The 13090-nt window shown below is 43.6% G+C and overlaps 2 protein-coding genes across 3 annotated transcripts in view; both read left to right on the top strand.

The window, feature by feature from the left end:
• Nucleotides 1–13090, top strand: part of DIP-epsilon (Dpr-interacting protein epsilon) — a 57246-nt gene that overhangs the window by 31350 nt on the left and 12806 nt on the right. For both annotated transcript variants that reach the window (XM_015181520.2, XM_033379755.1), the window contains exons 3-4: nt 4225–4331; nt 10238–10454. In XM_015181520.2, the coding sequence (XP_015037006.2) occupies nt 4225–4331; nt 10238–10454 (324 nt within the window). The remainder of the gene's footprint in view (nt 1–4224; nt 4332–10237; nt 10455–13090) is intronic.
• On the top strand, nt 785–2189 carry LOC4816236 (uncharacterized). The gene has a single exon (XM_001355821.4). It carries the CDS (start codon nt 851–853, stop codon nt 2105–2107), a length of 1257 nt encoding a protein of 418 aa, XP_001355857.4. The 5' UTR covers nt 785–850; the 3' UTR covers nt 2108–2189.

A 13090-nucleotide genomic window follows, 5' to 3' on the forward strand; every position in this document is an offset into this window, starting at 1 on the left:
GGGACTCCGGAGCTTGGTCAACACACAATTGCCCCACGTAGACGGGCAACGGAAGGAAGAGGAGAGGCTGACTTTGCACTCACGTGCACTCACACACACGCACGCACACATTTATGTGACTATTTACAGCAAAAACTAGTTATACACTATACTCGTGGGTTCAAAGGGTATTTTCAATTGGTGGATGAATTTGAAATGATTCAAAATATTCAATGAAATGGGAAATATAAGCATCAAATAAGTGCCTCCTATTCACAAGTGCTACATATCAGCCAGTGCTGCCAATCAGCAGCTATTTAAATGTCTGTTAACTGCTGCCGTACAGTGTTGGTCAATGAATAAATGATTCAAAAATAAAAGGAAATGCTATAGAAAATACTTTTCCAAGAGTTATCTTTATCTTTAAGAGATGATTGATGTTTAAAGTTCCTGAATTTTATTTAGAACATTCACCATTCCGCACTCTTTTCTTCGGCTACTAGTTGGCTTTACCTTTTTCAGTACTTGCCCTTGTCATGGGGCCCTAACTTAAATTGGCTCTGGCTTGTGGGTTAACCACAGCTGCTGAGGTCTAGGGCCGGACTCAGGCCTGCCACAACATTTCTCTCGGTGCACAGTCCAGTGCGATAAGAGCCAGAGCAACAACGGGTTCAGCCTCGTTCGGTTTGCAGCTTCGTTCATTCATCAGCTGTCAGTGGAGCGGCATATCACACCCCGTGCCTCACCGACTGACCCCGGACGAAGCCTCTGTGTCTCTGGGCTCTGTGCTAATCAGTCGGTTCGATTCGATGTTTACACTTGCGATTGAGACTGAGAGAGAGTAGAGGCTGCCCACGCTGACTATCCCACGATGAGCAGATGCCTCTATCAGTTGGCCAGCCCAAGCCCTATTGAGAAGATGTTCGAGTGCTCGTTGATTCTGTATTTGAGTTTCGCGTGGGCGGCGGTGGAGGCTGCTGTGGATCCCCTTTTGCCACTTAACGCCAAGGACTTTCAGCTGGACTTTCTGCGTGGACTGGCCGACCAGGCCGAACAGCGGGCAGAGTTGAGTTTAAATGATTTTCTAGCCCATCTGGAGGCGAATCCACGATACATCAACTACACGGCTGATCTGAGTGCTGCGAGAGCCATTACGAAGCTGCAACCGAAAGTGACGCTCATCAAACAGCTAATCGATGCCCATCATCATCCGGACACGAATCTGGAGCACACCTCAGTACTGAGGAATATTGTGTTTCTCAATCGCTTGAAATCCATGCTCAGGGCAGCCAGGGAGTCGAGTGCCCAGGAGATACGACAGCTGCGTCTGCACCGCCTGTGCCAGCAGTTCGATCATCCAGTCCCCGAGCGTAGGCATCGCCTGATCAATGATCAAACGGTGGGGGCGGCCCTGGAGCAGCTGAATCTCACGCGACTTGAGGGAAACACCACCAGCATAGATCTCAATCTGTTTGGGGAGCAGCTCTACGAGAGGGTGAAGCTCTCGGGCGCCGAGATCATCGACAACTATCTGCTGATCCTCCGCGGACTCCTGCAGGACATCATCGAGGGCGAGCATGCAGATCTGGTCGAAAGCACGCCGAAGCTAGACAATATGCTGGAGCAGTTGGACGGAATGCTGGCCACACAGGACTTTTTCGAGAAGCGTCAGAAGGTGTACGCCTATCTGGAGCGTCACCTGACCACCGACTACGAACAGCTAAGGGAGTCGGCCAGCACCGAGCACCATCTCACGGAGAAGCTCCTGGAGCAGCTGAAGGCCAAGGGGCTGGATCTGTTTGTGATCTTTCTGTTTAGCAATTTCGAATTCCTCGAGCAGGTGCACGAACAGTGGTTGCTGCTGCTGCCCCAGACGCCCAGTCTGCTGTACGACGACACATCGCGACAGTTGTACGACCTGCAGCAGCTGTACGAGATCTTCAAGCTGGACACCGAGAGCGAGGCCAAGTACGATGCCTACACGGCGGCCCTGCGACGGCTGCACGAGCGCACCGTGGAGCAGGGACAACGGAATCGTCATATCTTCGAGCTGCTGAACAACGCAGCACAGAATGTGGGCAGTGTTACCTTCAACATGATCAAGGCCAAGTGCCACGAGTTGCTCTAGAACGTAGTGTGTGCCCTAGGATTAGTTAGGATTAGACCCAAAGATTCAAGATTATCTCTTAATAAAGTTGTATTTTTGATGCGAAAACAAATCGCTTGGGAAATCGTTGAGGCGGAAGGAGCAAAGCTCTTTGATGCCTTAAGATGTCTCTGGTGGTGCTGCTGCTGCTCCTGCTGGAAGCCAGTGCCCTCTTCGTGCCACAACTTAATTATATTTTGCAATCCGTTGTTGCATCTGGCAGCTTTTAATATCCGTTGGGGAGTTGCATCACTTCGCTTCTCGCATCTCGCATCTGTCGCATCGGATGTCGTTTAAATGGCCTCCCATCTTCTCGTGCATCCACTCCAGATTTCCTCCACTTTGGCTCTGAGGCTTCCTTTGCCGCATTATGCTGATGTTGCCGTTGTCCCGTTGTTGCTACTAGTGTTTGTTGTTGTTTATCTGATACGATGGTCTCCCATGGATTCCAAGTCCTGGGGGGGACTGCCAAACTAATGACTGCTGCTGCCACTGTCGTTGGCCAAAGCCAGCTAATTAATTGTCGTCGTTGCAGGTGATTAGAACTTAAATGAGTTGCCGTTGCATCACGAAACAGCAGCAAGAGCAGCAGCAACGGAAGCAGAGCATCCGGGATGGACAGGACAGGGCCGGGACCAGGGCCAGGACCAGGGCCTGGCCATCAAGCGAGAAACGAGCCAGCAAGGATAACGATCCAAAAACCAAAAACCCATAATGATGGTCCAAACTATGTTTAGCTGACAGCCATGGCTTTTACATGCCTCCAGCCCTCCAGAGCAGAGCTCTCGTTTGTCTGGCATCTGACATTTCATCCCGAGTATTGACTAAACAAAATGATTCTGATTTTTGGTTTCTGTTTTTGGATTTTCGGGGAAATGCAATATGTCTGTCAGAAGTGTCATAAGTCCTGCAAGAGTGAATGGGTTTTGTTGCACATGTCTGTGAAATGATTTTGGGTATTTCAAATATAAGATACGTGAGACTACAAAGGGCATTGGCAAATACAATTTCAGGATGAGGATAAAAGGTTTAGACATGCGATTGGAAGGTAAAACTATCGCTTGAATTTTCCCATAATTATTTTAATTACAAACAAACACTAAAAACAGAATTTAAGCAACAAAAAGCGTGGCTAATTCCTTTCTTAGTAATAGCCTGGATATAGAAACGAATATTTAGAACGAAACTGGGCTAAAATGAAACTAATAATCGCCTAACCCTCCTTAAAGAATTGATCTGCTTAATCGGCACTTTAAACAGCGCTCAAGGGCTTAGCCCCAACTAGCAGGCAGCACATAAAAATATATTGAGGGCAATACAAAGGCGAACCGTGTGCCTCCCATGGCCGTCGTGCCCCTGCTATGGCTTCCCTGTTGCACGCCCCGCACAATTCCAATAGCGCCGGAGAGCTGCCAACCGTTTGCACAACATTTATCACCTTTAATGCACAAACACAACCCTCTAGTGGTGTGGAAGCGGATGGAGCCTGAGTGGCGCCCATCCTCGAAACAAAGGCAATATAACAGCAGAACAGGCCAACGTTTACAAACGATACAAAAGCAAAAGCAGCAGCTGCAAAAGCAACAACAATGCAACGAAATGCAATTTCACACTAGGCTAAACCGAATGCCAAACCGGACCTTGGATGGGTATCTGTCTCTTGGATCCCCCGGCATCAAAAAGGAAAGGGCTTGAAAAAGGCGTTAGGCAGAGAATTTAATTATGATTTATGGCTTTGGCCGACCCAAAACATTTAATGTCTGAAACGAATTAAACCCGGCACTCCCGTTGCATTTAAAAATCAGATATGATGCCACTCAAAAGTCTTACACGTACTCGCACTATATTTTATTGACAGTTTGTTCTGGCTGTCAAAACCTCGAAAAGAGGCTTGCCTTTATTGCTCTTAATTTTTAAGTATTCCCATAAATCTGTATACCCAAAATTAGAACTATAAACATCAACAGACACTCAATGGAAATTTGTCTGTGTGTTCTATTTATAGGCAGAGGGGGAGCAAACACTAATTGAGTGACTGCCTTAATTACTTTTACTAATCCCGAAAACACACATTTCCCCCGTTCTGTTCTGTTTTCCAGTCATCAGCGAAGATCCCGAATTCACAGATGTCATTGAGAATATCACTGTACCCGCGGGACGTAATGTCAAATTGGCCTGTTCGGTCAAGAATCTTGGCTCCTACAAGGTGAGTACTCCCGAGTACCTGTGTATTTATTGCCAAAATCATAATTAAACTCTGCTTCGACTCGGGCATGGCGGCCACCAACATTTATTGGTTGTGGCATCCAAATATACAATTGATTGGCTTTTGGGATTAGACAATTACAGTAAAATAAGAATGGAATGAACTGGGGGAAAAATTAATAAATATATTATATATTATGGATGAAATATTATTATTATATTAGAAATTAAAAAAGAAATTTAAAAATATATAATATATAAGAACAAATTTAAATAAAACCCAAAGAATGATCGAATTTATTCCTTGGGTTTTAATAATAATATCATATTCTTTTATGTTGTTAAAAAAATAATGTTCCTATTATATAAAATTAGAAAATACATATATGTATGTATATTAAAAAAATCATTCAGATAGCATTGAATATATTCTTTCGTTTTTATAGATTTTTCTACATCTTTTAATATTATATTCTTGGGATATTTTAGTTTATTGATATGCAATATTATTGATGAATTGAGTTCAGTAAATTTAAAAATATATTCTTTGGGTCCACATCTTTTCTTTATCATTACATTTATATTTTATTAATAATATTAAGGTTAAGTTTTTGAAAATACATATTTATATAATATTTAGAAGTTTGCAATGCACTTTTTGCACCTAATTTTGACTTTTGTTTCTCCGCCGTTCAGACGTATTCTTCGGTCTTGTAAAAAGAGTTTTCCCTGCCTTTGGTATGAGTACTGTAGCTGGTACTGTAGTATATGCCTCTGCTGCACAAATGTGTACGCATTTCCACAAACTTTAGTCGCCTCGAGGGGCATTTGCAAGTGATGCAGGACAGAAGGACAGGAACAAACAAGTCCAAGGCTCTCGCTAGCAACAGGCGCCCTCTTGGTGACTCTGTCTCTATCTCACTCACGCTTCCCCTTATTGTTACTCTCTCACTCACTCTCGCTCTTTGTCTTTCTTTGTCTCCACCAACAAGTTCTGTCATGTTTGCCTTTTGCTTGGGCTAAAACAAAGTTGGTCAACGGAGCAGAATGGGGCAGAAACAACTCGACGAATTTTCGTCTTGGTCTTTAATGAAGTAATTTGTGAGTGAGTCTCGGGACCGAAATTCAAGTTGGACCAAAAATTAATGGTTTTCCGGCATTCAAGGCCCGACTGAAGCGAGCAGGGAGAGTGAGAAAGAGAAAGGAGTGAGAATTGGCAGACAGAGAGGAAGAGGAAAAGCGAGAAAGATGGATGGAGATGGACTGGTCGGCCACTGGCTCATCGGCACTGCTCAATATTCATTGTCTGGTGCATACTTTTAGGCTGCGCTTGATATGCATAGCAGACTGCCATCTCTTTCTATCTGTCCGTCTGCCTCTTTCCCACCTCTCTATATCTGTGTGTGGCTGTGTGTGTGTGTGAGTGTCGGCAATTTAAATTTGCATCCAATTGAATTTCCATAATGTGCGTGCGACCGAAACGTGCATAAATTTCATTTTGACACGATGCTCCCTTGTCTCTCTCTCTCCCTCTCTCTACTTTCCATCTCTTTTGCCCCTCTTGCTGCACTCTCTCCCTCTCTGTCAATGTTCTTTCTGGCTCCCTGGCCGCATGTTATGTGGTGCTCGTAATAATTTTTATGACCCTTAAGTTTGGCATGCCCCAAAACCCCTCAGATCCCAGCGAAGAGCTCTCCCCCTCCCCCCTTTGAACCATTCATTCATTCATCTCTCTGTCTCTGTCCCCGTCTATATCTCTCTCGGCTCTCCTTCTCTACCATATTGGCCTCAGGTAAGCTCAAAAGTTAACCAGCAGCAAAAACAACAACGAGGGAGGGGGAAAACCCTCTCGTAGCTGCAATAAAACGTGACTTTGCATGCAAAATAGTTGCGTAGCCGGCGGTTAAGACCGACCTATTACTTCTCCTGCTCCTGCTCCTGCTCCTACTCCTGCCCTTCGTGCTCAGGCTCATCTCCATCATCTGCGCTAACAGCCTGGTTACTTGGAATTGATTTTTATAGACCAGGTAGAGTGGGGCATGACTACTTGGCTAGAGCACTGGCCACACAGATGGGAGTGGATCTATCACGATTTCGAGACAGAGATTTAAACATTTCCATATTACAAATCAGCAGAAGCGGGAATTCGAAACATGTTTTCAATCTTCAAACAAGAATTTTCAACTCAAAAGCTATTTCGAAATAGGAATTCTATTAAACATTTAAACATTAGAATAATAATTGAATAGTGATGTAACAATTAATCGCCTGTCAATGCTTTACTGAAATGTCTTGTAAATAATTTCCATAAAGCAGAAATAATTAAGCAAATAAATAAAAAAAAAAAAATAAGTTCTTTAAAATTCAAATAAATAAATAAAAAAATATATAAAATTCCATTAAAAATATCTTGTTAATAATTTCTAAGAGGGTTTTACAAAGAAAAAAATAAAAGTAGAAATAATTAAAAAAATACATAATTAAATTAAATTAATAATTAAATTCTAATACATGAGAATATTCCATCAGAAAATGTACCATATAGAAAAATAGTAACTCCTAAGGGAAAATATAGTTCTCTTTAAAACACAAATTGATCCTTTAATTTTCCGAGTACCCCCTTCCCTCTCTTCTCTATTCCACCACTGGATAGAGCATACCCACTTCGTGCTCCTCTATTTAATTTCATTCTGTTTTTTGTGTTTTTTTTCCTCCGTTTTCGTCTGTGCAAATATTTGAGCTGCGTGTAAATTAACTCGCGTAGTGCTGCGACGCTCCTTTTAACACGTTTACGCTTAAATTGTTAATATTAAGCGAGAGACGCTTTTCATTTGCCAAGAGCTCTACTCTCTACCCAGCCCCAGCCCGCAGAACCATTTTCATGCCCGGCCAAGACCCCCAGAAGACTGGGGGCCTGTGTCTTTGTTTGTATTTCAATTTTCAACGCCTACACAAACAGTCGAGACGGAGACTCACACACAAACACACAAGAACACAGATGCACAGCACAAACACATATATACTATAGACTCTCACTCGGATACAGTTGGAAAAACGTTGCGGAGAGCATGGTTTCAGGGGCCGAGGCTATTAATACCCTTAAAGATACAGATCTGGATCTATTTTATAGAAATTCGATTTGCTTAAAATATGAAAAACCACTTGAGTCAATGTTGTTTTTAGATTGGAATATCTGCAGAACCCCTCCTTTAACATATGTATTTGGATAGATATATTTTCTATGGCAAATATATGATTTTATGATTCTTTTTTCTGATCATATATCTTTCCAAGGTTTTGGGGAATTATCTTCAAAGACAAACAAGTTTCTCTCCCAAAGAGCTGTACTTGGGCAGATATTTCTTATGTCAAATATACGATATAGTCTACCGGTGGTTGACAATCCCACTTCTATACTTCAAGAGGGGAAAAACATGTACAAATTCTTTGCAAAATTTCCATCGTAAATCTTCAAAACTAAAGGCTTTAGATACCGAATCTACACCATCTACCATTTGTAGATACAAACCCCTCTTTAAAACCATAATACCCTTCGCTTCGATTGTCGTAGAATAACGTCAGGAACATGAGCATAAGTTTCGTTTGTTTATGTTGGTGTTTGTACTGCTTGTGCCCCTGCCCCCGCCCCGTCACCGCCTCCGCCACCACCGTCGCCGCCCACCAAACAAAAGCATAAACATTTTCAGGCATAATAAAGTGTGTTTATTTTTGCTTCGACTAAAAGTTTTTTCTAGTTTGTTTTCCTTTTTAGTTTTTGTTTAAAATTTTATGACTTCATTTAGTGTTTTTGGTACGGACAGGAATAGGACACGACAGGACAGGACCTCTACTACTCGAAAGAAAGGAACGGCAGGAACTGCCTAGAGAGAGATACAGAAGAGTTGTGCCATTACGCAAATTGCAAATTGGCCATTCTGTCTGTCGTCTGCTATCGACTGGGGCCATCAGGCCATCATATGGGCAGAGAGAGAGCCATGAAAATGAAGATAAATACGAGCACGAAATGGAAAAACTACTTGTACTAGTCGTAGATTTCGGGGGAAACAGACTACTCTTTTCTAAGGAGATGTGACACATTTGAGAAACGGCTAGACTTGCCACTTAAAAATGGCCAGCGGGGTGTGTTCATGTGATAAGGGTAGAAAATCAATCCCGAAACAACAGCCCCTACAAAAATGACACTTGATTTGGTTAAGAGATAACTTGATAGAGATAACTACTGAAATCCCTAGCATTCACTAGGAATCCTCTTCCGCGAAGGACCTCCACATCTTCTACACTTGAGCACATCCTAGCACCATTTTGACCACCACTCTGTCGCTTTTCGTAGTGCATGTAACTCAAATTAGCCAAAAACTTTAAAATTGAGCCTCAAATGCTGTCTCCACACTAATGATAATCCAGCAGGAGCAGCAGCAGGAGCGGCAGCAGGACCTTTGCCATTTCAACAGCCATAAATGGACTTAAATATGCGTAAAATTTTAATAGCAGCAGCTGCTGGGTGCTACTGCTGTGTGCTGCTGCTGGGGAAAAGCCTATTAAAAAGTCACACCGTCAGAGGGGGGTGGAGGGGGGCCAGGGCTCAACTTTGCCTTGACTTTCGCTGACATTTTGCTCGCCCACAAAACCCAAAATATAATTTGGCCAAAGGCCACACACACAGAGAGAGCAGAGCCACTTTTGTTGGCCATACATGGCGCCTAATTAATTTCATTCAAATGACCTCAAAAAATCCAAAAAATAAAACTAACCAGAATTTGTAATATAGAAAATGGCCACGCTAGAGGTTTTGGGGCTTTTCCGCTTTAAGGCCTTAAAGGAAAAGTGGGAAAAGAGAGCTCAAATGCAGTCGGAAAATGTATTTTTATTGATTTTCAATGACTATACCTTGCCTCTTGGCTCTGCCCCTCTGATAGATGGAAGTGCATTAATTTTCCATGCTATACTATATAGAAAGCTGACTTTTAATATGCCAAAGAGGAGACGAGACCCAACCCGTCTCCGTCCCCGTCCCCGTCCACGAAATGTAAAATAAGCAGTCGCCTCATCTTTGGTGCCGGCTCCGAGGTCTGGTGCACGTTTTCATTGCAGACATTGAAAAATTAACCGATATCTGTCTTTGTTTGTCCTGACACTATCGAGGGGCTGGCTGTCTGACTGTCTGGCTGTCTGTCTGGCGAGAGGATTCTCCTTGATAGTGGGTATCCTTTTGGGTATTCTATTAGCTTTGTTTATCTCTCGCTCCACCGACTACACTACGCTGTCTCTCCGTTTTTGGAATTTATCATTGAAATGGCATCGACACAAAACACATCTTCTACCCCCCTCCGGCTACTCCTCTGTCTGCCTCGCATTTAGCACGTCTTAGCCAATGGAATGGATGTTTAAATTTGCATACATTTCAACCCCTCGAGCCTCCAAAAAGAAGGCAAAAGGAACAGCCAAAACTATTGCATAATTCGGGGGCGAGCGAAATATTTCACCAATGACGCACGCAGGCCGCTCAAAGCTTCCGTTTTTTTTCCCGTGTCGCAACATCTGCCATGTCACATGTGGCAGAGAGGAAAAAGTTTCGACCAGGCAATGCCATCGTTAATCCTTCATAAGAATTGATGATGATGGGCCCCAAAGTTTTGGGCAATAAAAGCGCTGACACTTTGTCATCAGCTGAACTAATAAATGGGGCGTTTGATGAGACACACACGTATCCGTATCCATATCCTGTATCCTGTATCCTGTATCCTGTAACCATAGGAGCCAGAGGCGCAACCATTCGCGTACAGTGGCACCTAAGGAGGTGGATAAATCAATCACAAATATGGAATAGATTACACTGGATCACACTTTCAAATCGATATACATTTTCGTTTTGATTTTCTTTTGCAGGTGGCGTGGATGCACTTTGAGCAATCGGCCATTCTCACCGTACACAACCATGTGATAACGCGTAATCCGAGGATTAGTGTTACCCATGATAAGCATGACAAGCACCGCACCTGGTTCCTGCACATCAACAATGTCCAGGAGGAGGACAAGGGCCGCTACATGTGCCAGATCAATACGGTGACGGCCAAGACCCAATACGGCTTTGTCAAAGTTGTTGGTAAGTCCCGGCAGACGGCAGACGGCTGACATCGTGGTCCTTGAGGCCTTTGCATGTCCCTTGCATATTTCATTTCATTTGTCCAAAAACCTGCTACAAGGAATTACTTAGTCTCTGGCCAGTCCCTTTCCCCTAAATTTAAGCACTTTCCAATAACAGTTCGACCCATAAATGTATGCTTTAAAAAATGCTCTGCTATCGCTGATGGAAAAACCCAGCCCAAATTCCAAAATGCAAATGCAGATCTCAGCATGTTTTCCCCGCGTGTCCCCTGGCTGTTGTTGTTGTTGTTGTCCTTTCTGCCCCAACTGACAACTGCATTGGTGTGCGTGTGCGTGTGTGCGTGTGTGTGTGTGGGTATTGCTCCAGTGTTGACCATGGGTGGTGTTTCATGGTGTTCCATGACCAAAAGTAAACTCGTCTCCAGCACCCGCAGGACGCATTTTTGCCAGCTGCGAGAACAGAAATCATTTATGGAGAAAGAGACAGGGATAGAGAGAGAGACTGACATTCAAATGGAGTTTTAGGCCCTCAGAGTACATAAATATTGAGCTTGCAGAGAAGACTAAGTCGAGGGCTATTAAAAGTGGGTTTTTCCTGGCTTTTAAGGCCTTCGAAAATCGTTTGGATTCCGTGGATCACAAATTCTCTTTAAAACTTTTGCTTAATTTTTGGTCAATTATCGCTTTAAATATCGCCAAAATCGATATCCCCTTCAATTTTCGGTGTTCCAATCGATGACTACCTCCATTTTCATCAAACAAAAACATGCAAATTGCTTGCGGTTAGTTTTAGTCTCTCTCTCTCTCTCTATTTAGTTTAAAAAAAAGGGCTAAACAAAATGGTAATAGCCGCAACAAAATCCAAAATCAAATAGAGAGAAGCTCCCCGCCCAACAAACACACGACTCGCAGTCGTCCTCGCACTCGTCCTCGTACTCGTACAAATGTTAATTGCTCTTTGTTTGTCCATTTGCCAGTTCGGATGTTTTCAGTTTTCAATGTTAATTGTTGGCGAATGTACATTTTCCTGCTGGTTTTTCCGTGTGTGGAGTGGAGCGGCAAAGCGGTTGCTGGGGGAAATCGTGGCAATAAATCTAATAAAAACCAAAAAAAGAAAAAAAACTAGCCAAAACCTTTTCAATGTGCTGCTGAGGGGAAATGCAAGAATTTTCGAACAAGATCCGCTTTTCAAGTTGACAAATCAACATCATCCGGTGGACAAACAGAACGACGGGAACGAACAGAACAGTTCACATCGTAACTGCCCCAATGGCTATCGCTACTGCATGGGGCTTGGGGCATGGGGCAGACAGTGGGCGTGCCACCGGGTCCACTCGCATAAATCAGTTTTTGTGGCAAAACTTGAAAAATATGTGCACAAACAAATGGCAGCGTACGATGAAGTGAAAGGAGGAGAATGGTCCGGTCCGCCGCATTACTAGCCGTGCAACAGTTAGGACACACTGGAACCAGGAGGTGCAGAGGCAGAGGCAGAGGCGCAGTGGCAGAGACACAGACATAGACATAGACGCCGCATGGAAATGCAAGGACACATATGCTGCACGTAGCAGAATTTCTGTTTAGGCTGTGCTTTCGGCTAGGGAATACCACCAATGGATGTGGACTGAGGGATACCCTGGATAAGAGGAACACTCGACTCGCTGCTTGAGAGACTATACTACTCAAATTCTATCTTAGAAAGGAAGCAATGGTAGGGATGTGCTTAGATGATTTCTTGGTATAAACAGGTTAATATTTCCAGATTTATATCCCCGACCCTTAAGCAGAATAAACTATAATCTCCCAAACTGTATAAATCCTTTCTGAGTGCCTGCCTTCATACAGAAAAAAGTAGAGCCTTCGATTGGGCCTTGATAAATCGTTCTGGCCAACCGATTTGTACATATATTTTTGCTTTAACTTATAGATAAGTCGATGCCCATTGCCCACCAATAAACCAAATAGCAGCTTTCCAGATATACCGCCGCGGCGGTCTACTCCTCCCTTGGAGCATACCCCTTAACACTTTGCCAGGTATAAAAATGGCTCTGGCATATTTTAAAACATTTTTTCCTGCCTTTTCCGTATGCGTTTGCTCGTTTTGTTGGCTTTGACCGGAGACCAGAGACCAGAGAACCGACCTGTCATAGTGGTATTTTTTTCATATTTTTTTTTGTAGTCCTGGCTTCCCTCCTGGCAAATTTGCCTTGCATTTTTCGCATGGTCCCCGGACTTTTGCCACATCAGCGTGTGGCCTGCCGGGGCGGCCTGTCTTTCTATACATTCATACATACATTCATATATGTCTGCGTGTGTCTGCTGTTACACTGTCTGTGTGAGATAACTGTAATCTGTGTGGAGTGTGTGTGCGTGTGCGAAAATGGCAAAAATGGCGACAACGTTGCACCCAAAAAAAGTAGAAGAGAAGCAGCTGAAAAAAATCGTGGAAACAGTTGCACCCGCCGCGCCGTTACTCTCTGGTCACGGCACATCAAATTGCAGGGACGCGTGGTGCGTGTGAGGCGTGTTATTTGAGCGTTTTACAACACTGGAGCGTGCTTAACGGCTTTTTAAAAAGTCCTATCAGCGGGCACACGGGGGGTCCAGAAAAGCCGAAAAAACGAGAGAGCCTCA

The sequence above is a fragment of the Drosophila pseudoobscura genome, chromosome 4 (assembly GCF_009870125.1).
Source record: "Drosophila pseudoobscura strain MV-25-SWS-2005 chromosome 4, UCI_Dpse_MV25, whole genome shotgun sequence".
NCBI classification, from domain to species: domain Eukaryota; kingdom Metazoa; phylum Arthropoda; class Insecta; order Diptera; family Drosophilidae; genus Drosophila; species Drosophila pseudoobscura.